The following is an 18,543-nucleotide window of genomic DNA, read 5'->3' as shown; positions in this document are numbered from 1 at the left end:
TGAAGCCTGAGGAATGAGAAAAGGGCTCCTTCCTCTCTGTTAGGGATGGGGCGTGAGAGGAGGTTCTGTTTCATTGTGTGAGGACTGAAGAATATCATGAATCTAATTGTTCTGCACACAATCCCAGCTCTGCACCCTGTGGACTACTTATGAGTTCTTGGTCCTCCTCTGGAGGCCTCTGCTTCCTCATCTGAAAAATGAACGGGTTGGACAAGGTGATCTTTAAGGTTCCCTTCTAGCTCCAACGATCTGAGTTGAAGAAAAGCTTTAAGCAATTCAGAGGGAGCCTAAACAAGAGGAAAGTAGGAAAAAAGGCCCTTTTCTCTAAGCTCTGGGTCTCTGTGTCTTACTCAATTGAACAGAAGAGGGTCGATACAGAATATGATTTCTGACGGATGTGGAAAAAAGCACAAACCAAATGGACGGAAAAGGAAATCGTGGTGCCCTTAGAATTCTTTTGGTTCTCCTGGAATGAAACTACTGACACATTTTTTATTTTAATCAGAAATTTGACTCGAAGCCATTACTATGGTTGGCTCGGAGTGATATTTTGTACTCTCCCCGATAGCCATCTGTTTGGCAAACAGCACAGCCATTTCAAGAATTATTGCAGAAAATGGTTGCAAGTGACAGAAATAATGGCTCTGTTAGACTCAATTTGATTATCTGCATCAGTGTAGTTACAAAAGCAGACAGAGAAGGAAAGAAATGTATCTGAGATAAAATACTCTTTCCTGGGTCTTATGATTTATAATTGCTACCTCTGTCTATCACTCTTACAGGGCAGGTTCAAGATGCTGATTCACCCCACCTCCCCATCTATCATATATATAGCCTCTCATTCATTTGTATTTATTTTGCTTTACTCCAGACCCTTCTTACTTTTTACCTGGACCACTGCAGTAGGCTCTTAATTGCTCTTTTCTCTAGTCCCTCACCTTCTAATCTATTTTACACATTCCTCCCAAAGAGTTTTTCCTGGAGTTCAACTTCAGTCATGTGACTCCCACTACGTAGAGAGTAATGTTCAATTTCTTTAGCCAGGAGTTTTGGGGCCTCTGTCATTTCAGGATCCATCAACTTTTTCTATATCACTGCCCCTTCCTCTTTCTTTTTATTCTTAGATTGTGGACAGTTCAAACTATTCAAGGCACAAAGCTGGTACTCAAAAAATATTCCCTGGATAAATATCTAAATAAACAGTCCTGTTTGAATTTTTAACTCAGCATTTTCCCAGCTCATTTCATCACAAATATCTTAGGAAATATGATTCTCATGGCATTGTATTCTATATCCTTAGAGGGGCTTGAGAGGTTTAGGTCACAAGGGAAATTAATCAAGACCCATGGCCAATTGCTTATAACTTAGATTAGTACCAAACCAATTTTAAAAAGGAAAAGAAATACCCAGAATTGAACAGAAAAACAAGAGGAAGCATCCATCTGTATCAGTAGAAGTTGGCTGGATGTCTTTTTGTGTGTGTGTGTGTGTGTGTGTGTGGTACGCGGGCCTGTCACTGTTGTGGCCTCTCCCGTTGCGGAGCGCAGGCTCAGCGGCCATGGCTCACGGGCCCAGCCGCTCCACGGCATGTGGGATCTTCCCGGACCAGGGCACGAACCCGTGTCCCCTGCATCGGCAGGCGGACTCTCAACCACTGCGCCACCAGGGAAGCCCCGAGAATTCTAAGTTTTTACCGACGACACAAACATTTGCCACATAGCCCCATATCGTTTTAAAACAATGTAGTTGAATTTCTTATCACAAAATATGTGTTTATTTTAGAAAATGTCTAAAATAGATAAGCTACAAAAATAGAAAGTATCCTAGTTTTAATATTCCTGCTTTTGCTATTTCCTGCTGCCCCATTACAACCAAAGCAGAGTGTGGGTCATTCCCAAGTGCATCTGACATTCTTCTGTTTCCATGCCTTTCCATGTTATTTACATCCCCCCAACCCCATCCAGTTTCTAACTATTGAAATTCTATTAGGCCTTCATCATCCTTCACAAAAGTTTATTTCTCTAAGATGCCTTCCCTGATCTTTGAATCCTTGCAGCAGATATTAGTGATAATATATGTAAAAAGCACTTTGAGTTACACCTTGGGGTTCTTCCTCCTTGGTAGATTTTATATTTTATAGTCTGTCATTGTGTAACAGTTGTGTAACTGTTGTTTTTAAGCCATGCACTTGTTGTATCCAAAAACTACACTCTAAGGTTCTTGAATGCCTTTTATTCTCTTTCAGAACGATTTTCATAAGCCTTGACTTCCAGAAGTTGATAAAATAAATTGTAGCAATGTGCTATTTGCTTGGGATGGTGGGAATAAAGGGAGAGCTGGGGATAGAAATGGGAAAAGGTTGAAAGTGGGGAGAAACAGAGAGACCCTATCCTCCTAGAGAAGACAATGACAATTCCAGGGGCAAAAATTCTAAACTGATTCTTTTGGCGTGTCCAATTCCAAGATGGGGTGGAAATGAATGTGTAATAATGTTGATTCTGCGGTGGTGATGTTGATACCGGTCCATACTCAACTCCATCCATTTCAGATGCAACAAGGATAACCCAAAACAGGAGTTCACCACTGAAAAAGGTTGGCAGGATTTACCTCGCTGACTGGAATCCCATAGAAATGGCAGGGATGGGAGGGGATTGAAAAACCTGAGAAACCCAGGAGATTGTGGCGAAAGAAGATATAGCTGAACAACTTCTTTCTGGTTCAGGAGCTTCGTCTCAGTGCTGAGCAGTTGAAACTATTTCCATCTCCTTGCAGATGGATAAGCACCACTGCTATTTTGACAAGCCTGGCTCCCTACGGGAGACGGAGATGCAGCTGGATTTCCATTCTGTAAAAGCTCTTTGGGAAGTGGTTTCAGGATACGACCAGAAGAGTGCATTCGTTGCTTTGCCATTTGTCTAAATGGGTACATCAGGATTTATTGAAACTTAATAGAGCAGCAAGAGTGGTGAAGGTAGGAAAACGGTTTCTGTTAGTACAAGCAAGATGACGGAGGGTCACAGGCAGGTCGCAGCAGTAGAGATGCTGCCAGGTGGTCCGATTGGTGGATGGATGGATGGATGGATGGCTGTGGGGTGTAAAGAGGGCAGAAGAATCAGGGAGAACTGAGGTGCTTAACATGAATGTCTGAGAGTGGTGAGTGTCATTTTCTGTGATGCGAAAGAAGGGAGGAGCTGATGTGGAATGGTGGCAGACGAGGCGGACTCAAGTTAAGATGTGACCTTGAAACTGGACTGAAAGTAAGACTTTTCCTCTGCCCCCTTAGGGTCTCTGGCTGGGCCTGAGAATTAAACTGCCCTAAGACAGAGTAATGGAAGAAAAGCATACACATCTTACATATACATGGCAATTCTCACCAGAAAATGAAGACCCAAAGAAGTGTCGAAACCTCAGTACTTTTATACTAGGTTGAACAAAGAAAAGCAATTGTGGAAAAATAACTGAAATATATGGGGACACGGGGTGTAGTGCTAAAGGAAGATAAGAATTCTTTCATCTAGCTCTGCTGTATAGAATTCTCTCAGCATTGACTCCCCACATCTAGTGATAAGAATGTTTCTTTCCTGCTGGTAGAGAGAGGGCATCTTTCACGCGGGAATTTTATCTCCTGCTTTCAGGAAGAAAAGGGGAGGTCAGAGCACTCCTCCTGCACCTGCTGTTTTTTCAAGTGCCTTTAGCTCAAAATAATCCTCATGCTAATGTGGCATATTTGGGCGTGGCATATTCTGCCATGCTTCATTACCTTAAAATGTCTATTAGGCATCCAAGTGCAGATGCAATATATGTGTCTGTAATTCAGAGAAGAGGTGTACGGTAGAGAGAGAAATTTAAGATTCATCATCATACAGTGATAGTTAAGTCATGGGACTGGTTGACTTCTGTACTGCCTTAGAGCAGTATATATAGTACAGGAAGGTAAAGTGTGCTGTCCTACATCCCAGGAGCACTTCAGCATTAGAGAGAGCTAGAGGAGAAAGAGCTGGGACTGAGCAGCTGCACATCTCGTCAAGGTACTTCTTGTCCACACGGAAACTGAGATTTAACAAAAGGAGGGCTAGAGAGGGAACTTTTTTATTTACCTATTTACTTATACCTATTGTTGGGAATGTGGTCGGTGCAGGTGCCTTTACATTATCTCTCAATAATCCTATTGGGTAGATCTTAACATTCTCCCTTTAAAAGGGAAGATTGAAACTTAATCAAATAGATGTTGGGAAGCTGGGCTGATGTTTTTTCCTGTTACACGTTCCTAACGGGTATCTGTTGTTACTGATACCCGCTACTTTCCCGAGCTACTTTCATAATAACATGAGCATATATGGACTTTTATTTTTATTTGGGAGCTGAGGACAGCCCCGCCAGGAAATCTGGCTCTCAACGGATTTACCTCATTATTCTCTGCCTGGTACTTATCAAGAATGGAATCAGAAGTCTTCTATTTCTGCTTGTTACTTTCCTCTTCACTGGGGTATAAAAGTTCTCCCCAATCCAGGAGAGTGCCAAACTAGAGCAGCGAGACAAGGGTTGTTTATATTTTTAAGTACTTTAGCCACAAACACAGTTACAGAATGTTTTAGTGACTAGTCTGGTTTCTTCTCTCTGACTGTTATTTTGAAGCCATTAAAACTAAGTCATCCTGTAGGAGCTCTTGTACAAAGAAAGGCGAATAACACTGCATGGGAAATAGAAAATGAGTCATAGGTATACATCCGCATCTAAGTACCTGTTTCTTTGTAGAAGCACCCTATTTACCTGTTTATGAACTAAGGTATATGGTTTGGTTTTGTTTACTTTTAAAATAATTTCCTTAAACAAACTTCATTCCACATTTCAGCTCCTGTCCAGCCAGGCTGGTGGAAAGTCAGTCTCTATTATTTTGAGCTTTTCCTCTTGCCACGGGTCTTATCTTGCACTGAAACTTCTGGAAGACTTGTCGGTATCTGTCATCAGCTGCTGATGTGCCCATTTCCTATTCATTATGGTATCTTTAAGCCCCTTCATTTCCTTACATCCAAGCCAAGCTCAAGACAAGGGAACCTTTGGCAAGGTGGACCAGTGACTTAGGGAGAGCCTCCCTAGATGCACCGTGTGGCCCTCCATACTGCGCCACTCCCCCCCCCCACGCACAGACACAGAACAATGCACAGGGATTCACCCTCTGGGCACCAACTTTTGTCCCTTTGTCTTCTCCCCACTGTTTCTCTCTCTCTCTCTCTCTCTCTCTCTCTCCCTCCCTCCCCGTCTCCCTCTCTGTCTCTCCCTCCCTCCCTCCCTTTCCTTCTCCCTTTCCCGCTCTTTTCTCTTTCAACCCTCAAAGATCCTTTTACCCCCTCAATGGACACCTCATATTCTCTGTTGTAAGATTAAAGAACAACAAATCTATTTAGTTCAGACAGCGCTTGCTTTCAGCATTGCTAGAATCCCTGAGGCACATGCTTTATGCTACAGCCTAAAATATAAGAGAGGAAAACACAATTTAATACCTCAAAAATTATTTTACCACTGTCTTACATACATTTAAATATAGCAGTCACATCTCATTTAGCCTTCTTTTATCAAAACAATATTAACCTTAAACACTTCCTCATAAGCATTTTTCTTTAGCCCTTTAATCATTTATGATATTTCTTTCTGGACCTCATCTGAGTATTCACCTTGTTAAAATTCAAAGATCAAAACTGGAATCAATTCTCTGAAAATGGTCTGATGGAAGCAATTATACTTCAAATTCATTCATTCTCTCTTTCTGTCTCTTTTTTTCCTTTTTAAAGTTTTTTATAAAACACTTTCATCAGTCTTGAGTTGTTTTTTTCGGGCATCTGCACTTTCTTTTCAAAGCAATGTTAAATATTATCTGAAAGTGTCACTACTTGGAGCCTTGCTTCTTCTGACAAGAAGATATTCCTATTTTCCAGGCACTTTGTAAAACTAAAAGAGTGAAATTGGAAGAAGAATGTAAAAAGTGATACTGGGGAGAATTAAACAATGAAATATGTCACTTTTTTTTTTTTAATTCTGAAAATAGATAAGAATGAGCGAGAACCACTGTTGAGATTAAATACAGTGTCAACATGCTTTGCCTTCTTTGATTTTTGCCCCGTACCCTATTTCCTATTGAACTGTCACCTATTCTATTAGTAGAAAAAATATGCATCTCTAGAGTCAGTTATGTTTTAACAGAATCAAAGAATCACAGGAAGGTAGAGACAAAAGTAATTTTAGAAGTTGCTTAATCTAATCTAGCAACTAGCAAGAAATCACACCTGCCAGTTTCTGAAAGGTAGCGAGAAATCTGTGCTCAAAGGATCACAATCATAAAGTAGAAGGCATGTGGTTTTTCCATTTGACAGACAAAGATAAAAATTCCCTGTCCGCTACTTGCACAGGTTTTATAATCCTTTTTTCACCTGTGGAGATAATAATTCTAACCAGTTTGACTGTTTGTAAGGAATGAATAGATAATATCTGTAAAGCAGCTATCACATGATTGGATATGATACATGAGAGATCTCTTTCTTTATTTCAAACACTTCCATTGATTTGCAAGTTGCCCAGACTTTAAACTACTGAATCTTTGACTATCTGAAATCAACAACCACTTAACTATAAATGTTCCTGTTCTCTAAGCCAATGGAATTCTTCTCATTCCCGTAGCCTTCAGTCTTTTCTGACTTGCCAGGTTCCCAAGCCCACTGTCATCTTCCTGGTGACCATGCTCTGGTATCCTCTAGTTCACAGTAGCCCTCCCCTTAGACTGTCATGTCCAGAAGTGCATGCAGTGCCCTATGGGGAGGACTCCTTCCTCTGAGTGCGATTTTCCTAATACTACTCTTTCTTTTGTAGCAAACTTGTCTATGATTATTGGAAGCACTCTATGACCTGGACATTACAAGCAGTGACATAGTCTATGTCTTCTAAGTAATTTCTTAATTTAGGGGCTTTTCCTGTGGTTGACCTAATGTATTTTGAATTAGATTCTGAAATTCAGTTAAAATGAAGATATCATTTTAAATGTTGCTGGTGAGTCAGTAGCCACCAAGGCTAATCTTGATTCTAAGCCAGTGGAAATTATCCCAGCCTTGATATTCTTTTATTAAAACTTCCCCTCTGTTTAAACAGCTGCACCGTTTTTTCCAAAAGTCCTGCAAATATACTTTCAATATTCTAATTATAAATTAAATTTTTGGAAAGTTTTGGTAGGTAATTTGGCATCTAAGAGTATTTTGAGTCATTAAATTTCACACTGGACCCTGATCTAAACTGAAAACAAAAAATTCTTCTCTTATTTTTTATCATTTAAGCAAACTGTGAACCAGGCAAACTACATATTCAGGATCCTTTTTTGCAACTTGCTGTCGTAGAAGCCCAGGCAAGGCCTTTAAATTTGTTTTCTCATCTATGAAATGTGTAATTCAACTTGAAGACTTTTTAAAGTCACTCTGCATCTGAAGAATCTCTGATCTTATGATGTAGGTACCACTCTCAGAGCTCTTCTTGATAAAGACCTACATTATATTCATTTTCACACAGATCTGCCGGTTTAAAATCTGACAAAATCCAACATTCTAGAGCCTGAAACATGATGCTCTCTTAAGATCGATTTATCAGATGACTGTAGACTCAAATAACGTTCTGTAAGATACTGGCTCTAAAATCTTGGCTCAGCATTTCAAGATGGTATGCCTATAGCTCCGAACTTGGATGTAATGAAACGTGAAACAGTCTCATTTTAGCATGGAAGGAAATCAGCTTTCTCGTCAGAAGGAAAGATTTTTCAATTCAGTTTTAACTGGTAATTTTCCTTTGAGGGAGCTTGAAGAGCTGTAGTGGTTAAAGGAATAAACTATCAAATAACGACACTATTCATGAATAATTACCCAGCAGGGGGAGATAGGAGGATTCTAACTTTTATCTTTAGCGGTCTGACTGATTTGAGAGGATACCTATAGTGGGGGACTTGTGATCTAGGATACAGCAGTAGTTGCCGACAGAAAAGAGGGGGAAATAAGCAAATATCATCAAGGCACGCACGTTGGGTTTTATTTAAGGAAATGTCTCCTTGTGTAGGCAGTGATGTGTTTAAGAGTGAGACATTTCCTTTTACTTGTTTCTATTTTAAGGGATTGCTTTGACAGGTCTTTGAAGGAAAAGAAAATCATTTTCTATCCTGCAGATTCAGTAACTGCCCTTAAATGTCAGATCATGTCACATTTTCAGTGGAGACAACATTGTGCTTTGCTTCCATGGTGATCTACCAGTCAGTGATGGCTAAAACTAATGACCTTGGATTATTGGGGTACCGTGCAAGGCAGCCACTAATTAATTATTTGTCATAATCTCCCAGGGAGGAAATTACTAATGTCATTACTTAGTACATCCTTTGCATTTACACTAGCAGAGTGCTGAAAAATTCATTTGTGGCCCTGAAGTAATAACCATTTGTGCTGTTCTTAGCAGGAAGCAAGGAAGCAGCCCCAAGAGCACCTGTGTCTCCTCGGTGATATAGTCAGGGCCTCAAGCTCTATGTGCTGTGGCAGGCTTGTAGGCTACGTTGCTTTCAAATTTCAGCTGAATAATAGAATGACTATGTCAGAGGCATTTTTAATATATTATTCTAATCTCCAGAGATTGCAGTTAGTAAGCAACAAATTAATTCAATTATAAAACTGCCCCTCAAAAAAAAATCTTTTCATGTAGCACTTTTTACTTGGAAGCCATATTCAACAAGCAGACTTGGAAAATATTAAATGTGCTCTGGCAGTTGTAGGGCAAAAAAGCCATCTGGTATGAATGAGTCACCTGTATTTGGAGTAAGGACGGTTACAAGATCCTTTCAACTTACTGGTCGGCCAGGTGTCTGTTCCTCAGCCAGAGCCTGTCTACAGGTGGTCCCACTGGGAAAGAAAGAGTATTTCTATACTATTATTGATAGATTGTGGTTAATATTTAACCTAAATTTGTAATCAGAATTTAATATTTATATTATGATAGATAGATAGATAGATAAATGATATAGGAGACTCTGTACTTCTCTCTTAACAAGGAAAGAAACGAAGGTTTTAACAAGCTTAAGATTTGCTACAGATAACCTTCATCTTAATAATGGACAGGAGGGAGCGTTAGTGAAGATGATATTAGAGAAATAATATTGGACAAGGAAGCTTTTCTTAGTCACATTCAAAGGTATCCATACTTTAAAATCTACTGCATGTTTCCTACCTAGTGAGCAGTAGAAAGTTAAACAAGTAACCAAGTACAACTGACAATAGGAATTATGCAGCCCTCCCTTTCACTCAATAAACCACTCATTTTCCAGATAATATTCTATTTCACTTTGACACTGGCGCCATAGTCCTTAGGTCTTAACCGGACAACAAGGAAGCACCAGAGCCCAGCCCAGCGTGGTTGATTTGGTGTTTTAAACTGAGGTCGCTGTTTGAAATAATTACCACTGCTGTTTGTCCACATGTGGCCACTGGATGTGGTCGACACCAGGTCAAAAAAATCTCTGTGTAGGAGGTTTTCAGAAGCTGCAACTGGTTGAAAGGGGGTCACGGATGCTAAGGGGCTCGTGTAGAAGGTACCTTTGCATATACAGCCCTGTTCATAGACCAAGCAACAGCTGGCTTTCTGCCTCAAAACCTGGAGGAGCCGACAGAGATCAAAAACTCCTTGACAACTGAGAGTGACTGAAATTCTGAATACTCTGAATACTGATGAACTATACCGTAGAAAAGCATTTGTATTTTCAACTTACATCAGTATGGCAGATTTCAGATGTGCCGTAATTGGAACTGTTTTTAAGCCCAATTACAGATGCCTATTTTTCACTTTTACAGAAAATACACAACCTGGAAATTTAGAATCTTTTATTTTTCAACATGTACTCTGTAAATATGGATCTCTTTTCAGTTCTGGAGAGTCCATAGGAGATAGATTTGGCTTCATTTTAGGAAGATGAGCAGAACAACATAATTTATGAGCTGAACCGATGAAAGGGTGCTGAGTCGGGTTTGGTTCAACTAGTCTTATGGCTGGCAAGGATGACATGTCAGATATTTCATTCATTTTAAATACCAAGCCATTTCCATTAATCATTTTTATAACTTTAAATACATTATATAGGTACAGTAACAATAGACAGTGTGTTTAAATGTGCCAGACATGTCCATTTCCTTCACTACATACTGTGTTTCTCATTTCATTTTCCAAAGATGTACTCACCAGATTATTTTTATGGGCTGATCCGTATTTTAGTTTTATTCATGTAGCCTTGTCTATTGGCCCCGTTATGCTTCTCTGACTCTTCCTTGTGCATATACACATTCAACCCATGTGAATATCATCATAGCATTTCTCTCTTCCTTTTTGCACAAAAGCCCAGTTGGAAAAAATACGCGGGATGCATTTGGGGCTATTTAGCATAAAAACTTCATCTGAAACTGCTGTATTATATAGGATAATGTGTTGTATTTCAGGATATTTAAGGTTGAGTTTCTTTACTGTGTGAACGCTATACTATTTTCTTTTCTCCCCTAACTCCCCACCCCCCCCACCCCCCGTTTAACAGCAGACAAACCCAGGGAGCACTGAATGAATCTGATGATCCTGAAACAGGCTGTCTAACTGATAACAAGGCAACTTCTCGACACTTCTATCCCGTCGCCTTGCTGCTTGTCAGCTCACACCTGCTAGTTGTGTGGCTTATTTTAAGTCTTGCGTTACTATTAGCCAAATACCAATAAGTTTTATGTTGTACTCCTTTCTTTTCTACAACTGACAATGGACTTTAAATTATGGGGACAATGCTGTAATTTCTACATTTTCAGAGTCACAGAATTTAAAAAAAAACAACAAATGTTTGAATTGTAAGTGTTTTATGTGTTTTTCCTAAAATCTAAAAAAAGAAAAAGAAGTACTATGCATTAAGTGAATTATTTTGCTCTTTTGTTCATGGAGAAGTGTTTCCCTCTGTTAACTAGCTCAAGAAGAAATTTTAAATTCCTGTCTTTGGCATAAGACAAAGAACAGAATCCTGAAAGCTTGACGTTCTGCCTCTTCTCTTCCTCTTCCCATTAAATTTATTTAAAGAAATTAAGACTGAATTTGCACAAACCCTGAGACCCTGAGACAAGTCCTAGAGATGTGGGAGGTTCCAGACTTGGTTTCCACTGTGCCGATCTCATTGTCGCCATCAGCTGATAGAATCTTCTGTTTGGTATCTTAACCTGTTAGTTCTGTGATTTCTTTCCTGCAATTAACCCTTTTCTGTCAAGTAAGTTTCTGGAGAGAATGGCTATTTATGTTTTGTAATTAAATGAACCCGTTTGTAACCATGGTTTGGGTTGATTTGGCTCTCAGAGTACTTTTCTATTCTTTTTAACAAAGTCTTGTTTGTGTCTCGATGCCCCATTTTCAGCACCTGTGACTTTTGTACTGTCTGTACACAAGCACCCCTCTTGATAAAGCTGAGACTTGGACCAGGCTGTCTGGAAAGCCATTTTCCTCTTCGTTGCACAGCTAAAATAATGCAGTCAAATAGAGATGAAACTTTCCTTTAAAAATCTATATGGCCAGACTTAATAAATTAAATGCCTTATTCCTAGAACCTACATCCTTAGGGCTATGTGTAGATGTTCATGTGTTTTAAAGAGACTGAGAAATTCATTTGTGGAAAAGTTATAAAAAGGCAGATATATTTATGAAACGAAAATGAAGCTGTATTGTGGAACAAATTATATTTAAAGAGTTTATTAAACCTTAAATATATGTTAAGAGCAAAGGGACTCTACTCATCTTTTTTTCTGAGGGCAATAACGGTATTGGGCCTGGCCTAGGATTTAATTTTGTAAGATGTATCATCATTTGTGAAAAAAAAAAAATGTAGAGTTGAATCTTTGTTATTTTTACTTGGACTGTTGCTGCAACTCTGCATTGGACAAATAAAGCATATTTATTTATTCTGTGTTTCATGAAGTTGTCCTTTTTCCCCTTTCACCAGAGAAGGCTGCCGCATAGAAAATGTACTGAAGAATATCAAATGCAGGAAGTATGCTTTCAACATGCTACAGCTGATGGCTTTCCCCAAGTACTACAGACCTCCAGAGGGGACTTATGGAAAAGCTGACACCTAAGTTTACCAACATGTAAATAAACAGGAACACAAATACGCTTCCGCTGGATAATCTCTACCTTTTTTACGTTTTCATTGTCATGAATTTGTGGAGGGAGGTGATCAGGGATATTTGCCCAAATCTAGGAATTACTTGAATTAGTTATCAGCATATGACTCTGAAAGAAATCCATTAAACAAACCTTAAATCATATCGCGTTTCTAGGTCTAAGCTTGTATTGATTCTCGCTGGTTGAGATCAGCTCAGAAAGTGTACATTTCATTCATGGCGTATTTTAATGAAAGACATTCTGAGAAAAGCTAGGTCACTACAGGGGACCTGGGGGTGATTCAGAGAGTGGCCTTCTCCACTCCAAAGCTATGATAGAGTGTAAAGGGAAGAGAGACTTTGAGATATTATTTCATAGCCTTTCTCACAAATAACCTGAGAGCCCATTTTTGGGCTTTAAAAAATATTTTTCTAGTTACTTGAGACTAGGGAGAGTTAACTCATGATTTTGACTACAGAAGCAGTTTATGTGTGCTTGTAAGGACTTGTGTCATCCAGTGGAGGTGTGACAGGTCCTCCTAAACACGTAGATGGACAGTGTTAGTAAAGCAGTAAAAATACTTTTCAAAAGCATAGTATCTTCTCAAAACTCTGACTTAGGTTCGATGGCCCCATCAGCCTGAACTTTATGTAGTCAAGTTCATGAAAAACTGTAAAATATCTTTGAGGTGTTTTCTAGCAGTCATCTTGGTATAGAATGTAGATGGTGTAAGTATGCATTGTCTAGCATAGATTAGTATACGTGAATAAACCTTTTAAAACATAGGCCACCATAACTAATGATAAACCAAAACAATTATTTCTCTTAAATGGAATTTCAAATTTGCCCGCCCTTAGTAAAATAACACTGAAAGTTTTCCAAAACTCCAAATCAGAAGTTGCCTTAGAGATCATCATGTATAACACCATTATAAATGGCTAAATTAAAGCACAAGGAAGATATACCCCCAGTTACCCAGCTAGATAATTTTAGAACCCTGGTTACAATCGCTTCTTACCTTCTTAGCTTGTGGCTTGTCTGTTCTCTAAATTGCCGCACTAAATATATACATGCAGATTTGGGAAGAATGCTAGTTAGTTAAATAGAAATTGGCATTTACTGCTGGAATTGAAGCTTGGAGTATAAGGGTCTGAACAAATGAGATTTTTTTCCTCCAAATTTTAAGAATCTATTCTTTTTCCTTTCTTATCAGAGGAGCATGCCATCCAGAGCATAAATCTCCCTTGGAAATGCCAGAGGCCTGTTCCACTGACACTTCTTAGCTGTTACCACATGTGGATGGTCTTAGGGGCTTTCCATAGCTGATGTAATAGCTCCTCCACGAAGATGCCTGTTGAAATGAGAATTCCAAACATATCTCTAGGCTCATATTAGGTTTTTCAAATTACTGCGTTTTAGATAACGCTTTGGGGTTTTTAATGCCAGTATTATTAATCTATTATTTTAGTTAAGGACTTGTGGGCATTATACTTGAGGCAGGTGTCAAAACTATTTACAGCCTTTTTCATAAGAAGATGCTGTGTACCGTGGATCTATTCATGGACAGGTTATCTTGGTGTTCTCCTTTATGCCTCGTTCTTCATTTCACTGAGTAAATATAATCTTTGAATTGTTCAATTTCATTTGAAAATGGTAGCATTTGTGATTATTTTCATTATCCCACTGGATTTAAGGTACAGAGCTTGGGATGACAGAGGTTTCCCTGAGTAACTATGAAGCCTCATTCAGTATATCAAATGGTAGTCTGAGTTCCAAGATAACTTAGCTGATTTATCATCTTGTAAATATTCTTATAAACAATAGCTTTTTGTTTGTATTTTTAAGAATGAAACCTCTTGACTCAAATATGGAAAAAAATATTAACTACAAAGCCAACAGTAGAGTTTTGGGAAGACATTTCAAAGACCTTTTGCTTCTTTATTAAGTACGCATACAAAAATTCTAAAAGAGTAGAGCTGACTGTAATACAAATGCATGTAAGTTCTCATTTATTATTAGCATAATCATCTGCATTTCCCTACTGGAAGCTTATATTTGTGCACACTTCTAAAAGTGGATTTCATCCAGAAAATTTTTGTTTCTTATTGACAACAATGTTGCTCCTTTCCTGAGAGGTATTCCAAGTATCCTTGGAAAACTACTTCATTATTTCTTAAATTATTAACGCTTTCTAAATCAAAGGAAAAATATGAAACAAAAAGTTTTAAAATCTCTTTTGTACAAACACAGGCTCAGTCATGCTTTTCTATCTTCATTTTCGTTTAAAAGATGCACCAATCATTCTATTTTAAAGGATCACGTTGAGTCAGAAACTGAACCAAGAAAGTAACATTTCCAAACAAGACAATTTTTTTGGTTCAAAAACATGTTTGCCCTCCGATATCCTTAAATGTAGATGAAAATTCTGTATTTGCTATTTACAAAGTCCTATAGAAAACATATTTTAAAACAAGGGAAGGTGGAATCCTAATTATGTTTGGCCCAGTGACCAAAGATCCAGAGCCTGAAAATGTCCTACAAAACAGCTGAACATTAAAGTTTGAAATATTTTATTGAATCAGACCCACATTTTAGATGCACCCATTCATTTATTTCTTGTGTGGTTGTTTCTTTCTTGTAAATATTGCCTTGGGTTTTGTCTACACTCTGCCCAAACAATCCTTTGATGTAAATAGTTTGGTCAATCCAATAACCCAGTGAGTCAGAGCAACCATCTGATCCTGCTTACAAATGGTACTGAAATGACCAACTGCCCAGTTAGAGCAGGAGCCCAGGTAACTAACCTCTAGTCCTTACTTTATAAGACTAACACCTCTTCTTCTGAGGAACTGTGAAGTCTTAAAAGCTAGCATCTGGATGAAGGATACTTCCCTTTTTCTTTCTCTCAGCTAAGTGTAGTATTTTGCACAGAATAAGATGGTGGAAAAGAAAAAGATTTGTGTAGAGCCATGCTTTTCTTCCCAAGCAAATCAAACCCCCTCCTATGTCAAGTTAGATACATGCCAAGAGGAGGATAACAGTGGTGTGCTGGAAAGTGGCTCATGCTGACTTATGATAGCTATCACTAAATTCTGTAAGCCAGTTGTGAAAACACAGCCATCATTAAATATTAAACTATAAAATACAGTTGAATAGATTTTATTAAAAACAAAGGTAATAATCAAAACTTACCGATTCCTAATTGTTTTAGTACATTTTACTATTGACCTCTGCCCTCGAGGTTGTTTATGTCAATTGTATCTGTCCAGTGGAAACACAATATTATAATATGCTAACTGTGCCTCTCTCTCTTCCTGACCCCACATTCAGTAACATCACATCCCTAGCTTGAAATTGACCACAGTGGGAGTTACCCCACAGAAACTTCCAAATGCTACCAACCCATACTTTTAACTCCTGGAAAGCCAGTTGTCAAACAATTACCAGCACATAACTGAATGCCGCCATCACTTTTTCTCCAGAAAATAACCAATAATGGGAAGCAGTATTAAATTACTAGAATGATATAAAATGCAATCACTCATCTTCAGATGGCTACAATTTTGATTTGGTTTTTACCCTCTTTAAAGACTCCTATTAGACTATAAGTAATATTTGATGTTTATATTTTATTCATAATTAAATCATTTAATCATAACGATGTGTTTTAAAAACGTCTCCCTCTATGATGTTCTGCAAGAGGAACCTCAGCAATGCAGCTTTAGTGTACGTAATAACAACTTCAGGCTAAATTCAGGGAAATGGTAGCCTAATTAGTGTATCACTAAAAATGTGCTTCAGTATCAATTTTTAAGTTTATCAGTTTAGCATTAGCTAAAAGAAGAAAAACGGTGACATATTACCATGCCCAGATTCTAATAAATATAGCTCAATTGAAAGCCCAACTTTTAGATTAAACAAGTGAAACTCTGGCAGCATACTAAATCACACAGATGTTTTAGGTGTTTGATTTCCAAACAGGATGGTCTATCCATGGTTTAGTTCAATAGGCAGGGCACCTTTTGTAATCTTTTGAGAAATAAATTAACTCTTATCACCATTTAAGAAACTGGTCTGAGAAAAAAACTGATCAGCAGTTGCAGAGGGAAGCAAACATATTGAACACAAGGCATCCCAAGTAGCTGGAGGCTTCACAAATTATGTGCTGCTGAAGAGAATGATTTGCTGAGAGTTGTATAGTGGATTGACAATTTCAGGTGAATTCACAGATTCACATTCATTTAGCCCAGCTGTAATCGGCAAGAGCTATTCCCTTTCCCCCCCATATTTATGTTTCATTGCTTTATAAACAAAGTACTGATGTATTAGAGCTTTTGTTTCTTTGGAAGATTTAAGTTAGAACTTTTCCAAACAGATGCTATCTCTAGCAAAGACTGTCTTTAAGAACAGAAAAATACAGTTAATGTTTTAGATAAAATATGGCAGGCCAATTAGGTATAAAGGTAAGGTATGGAAATTTGGATTTTTCCTTCCTGAGTCATAGTGTACATTAATCACTCTTTTAATTTTATTTCTAAGCAAGTAAGGGGAATCTAAAACATTTCTGATGTCAAAGAAACCATATCAGGCTGTTAGTAACAAGGAGGTAGGAAAAAATTGTAAAGTCAGTTAACTTTAAAAATGTACATGCCATTAACTCTGCTGAGTTTGAACTTTTATAGATTGCATGAATATTTAGAATTTTAAATTTGAAAAGGAAAACAAGACTCACAGTTAAGTATAGTACCCAGAGAGACTGAACATTAAAGGAGAGAAGACCTAATACAAGTGATGTTGCTTGATAAACCATTCTTTTAAGATGTTGCACTTGCACACACGGTATGAATACATTCACAATCTTCCTAAAATCATCAAAATTACTCCAAGGCCATAAAAGGTCACAACTCAGCAGTACATCTTTAATGATGACTTGGTGCGGTTTTATTGACTAGCAGGCAATATTGACTCAAATATTGGCAAAATTGCTCTATTATCTTTATAGTTCTTCTGATGCTTTTATATCGCTATCAATATTAAAAACCATTTCATGTCAAAGGGCTTTCAAACTTTTAAAAGGCAGGCTCCAAGTGTTTGTAAATGTATAGACACTCCCATTTTATGGCACATGTGCAATCCTTTGTACACATATACTCATATGAAGATTTTATTATTTTATTTAACCTAATATCTGATTTTCAGATTCTTGCGGTACTTATCTGAAACATTGGCATTTGCTTTAATGTTAAATGTATATTCTAGATCAACCAATAATGTATAGTCCCAGGAAATGAGGCACAAATAGGTTAGATCATTTTATATTGGTATTTGAAGAAATATCATTTTGTTTTATTGTTCTGTGTAAACCATATTCATTGTACACTGTGTGTATATTTTTGTTTAAATAAATGTGATTTTTATTTTTTATGTTTCTGTCTTTTTCATTTCAAATGTCAAATTATACATTTTTGTCATTTTTGTCAATGTAGCAATATCTAAAAATTCATTAAAATAACAGTAGGATAGCCTAAACAATATCTCAAAGAGAATAGACTAATTTTCCGATGAACTACAATTACAGTGCAAATTTTACATTGATGGTAGATCAGTCTCATATAGCAGAATGCATCTTTCAGGGTTGCTATTCTATGGGACCAAAATCAACCATAATTTTAAAAGATGCAAGAACCAGATGTCAATGCTTCAACTCTGGGCAAATCCCTAATCTTTGTAATCCTGATTATATTAGTCATTTGAGCACATGAGATAACTTTTCCTTATTGGCTCTTTGGATCTGATCAATTATAATTCATTATAGTAGTTGATAGTAGAAGGTAAATCCCAAGGAGTTTTAATTTGATCTTGTAGCAAAAAAAAAAAAAAAAATGAGGCTCTTGATTGCATGGAAAGAAAGAAAGAAGTTTTGCCATCTGGAGAATTTCAAGAACATATCTGATCCTGTAGCAAAAACGTCTTCTGTCACGTCATCATCATCAGTATATGTTCATACTAATGTGTCTTTCTACATCTGAGCAGGAACAGTGCTGGAGCTAACCCCATGGCGAAACAATGCATAGTGAATTATAGCAAAATGCTGCCTGCCATTAAGCAGTATAGTAGCCTGAGTGAGGTAAGAGTACTCTTCTGTCTTAAACATCCATGCAAAAGTTTCTCGAGTGTCGTAAGTGACATACGAACACAAAGTCAGAGTACAAGGGACTCAGAAAATTTGTTCCAGAGCTATAGTTTGATCTCTCCAGAGAGGGGAATCGAGAGGGTGGGTGGATATAGTTGGAGCATGTCAAGCCAAAGTAGCCACCACATGGGCGTGATTCTGCGGCTATAACAGCAGAAACTGAGTTCTCT

At 37.9% G+C, this 18,543-nt stretch overlaps 1 protein-coding gene across 1 annotated transcript in view; it reads left to right on the top strand.

Annotated features, from left to right (window-relative positions):
• Positions 1-17,603, top strand: part of INPP4B (inositol polyphosphate-4-phosphatase type II B) — a 728,360-nt gene extending 710,757 nt beyond the window's left edge. Inside the window, exon 25 of the mRNA XM_060147684.1 lies at positions 12,020-17,603. Within this exon, the coding sequence (XP_060003667.1) occupies positions 12,020-12,152 (133 nt within the window). The 3' untranslated portion in view covers positions 12,153-17,603. The remainder of the gene's footprint in view (positions 1-12,019) is intronic.
• The last annotated feature ends 940 nt before the right edge of the window (positions 17,604-18,543 follow it).

The sequence above is a fragment of the Lagenorhynchus albirostris genome, chromosome 4 (assembly GCF_949774975.1).
Source record: "Lagenorhynchus albirostris chromosome 4, mLagAlb1.1, whole genome shotgun sequence".
Lineage (NCBI taxonomy): Eukaryota > Metazoa > Chordata > Mammalia > Artiodactyla > Delphinidae > Lagenorhynchus > Lagenorhynchus albirostris.
Note: the sequence above shows the minus strand (reverse complement) of the source record. Positions and strands in the feature narration are given on the sequence as shown.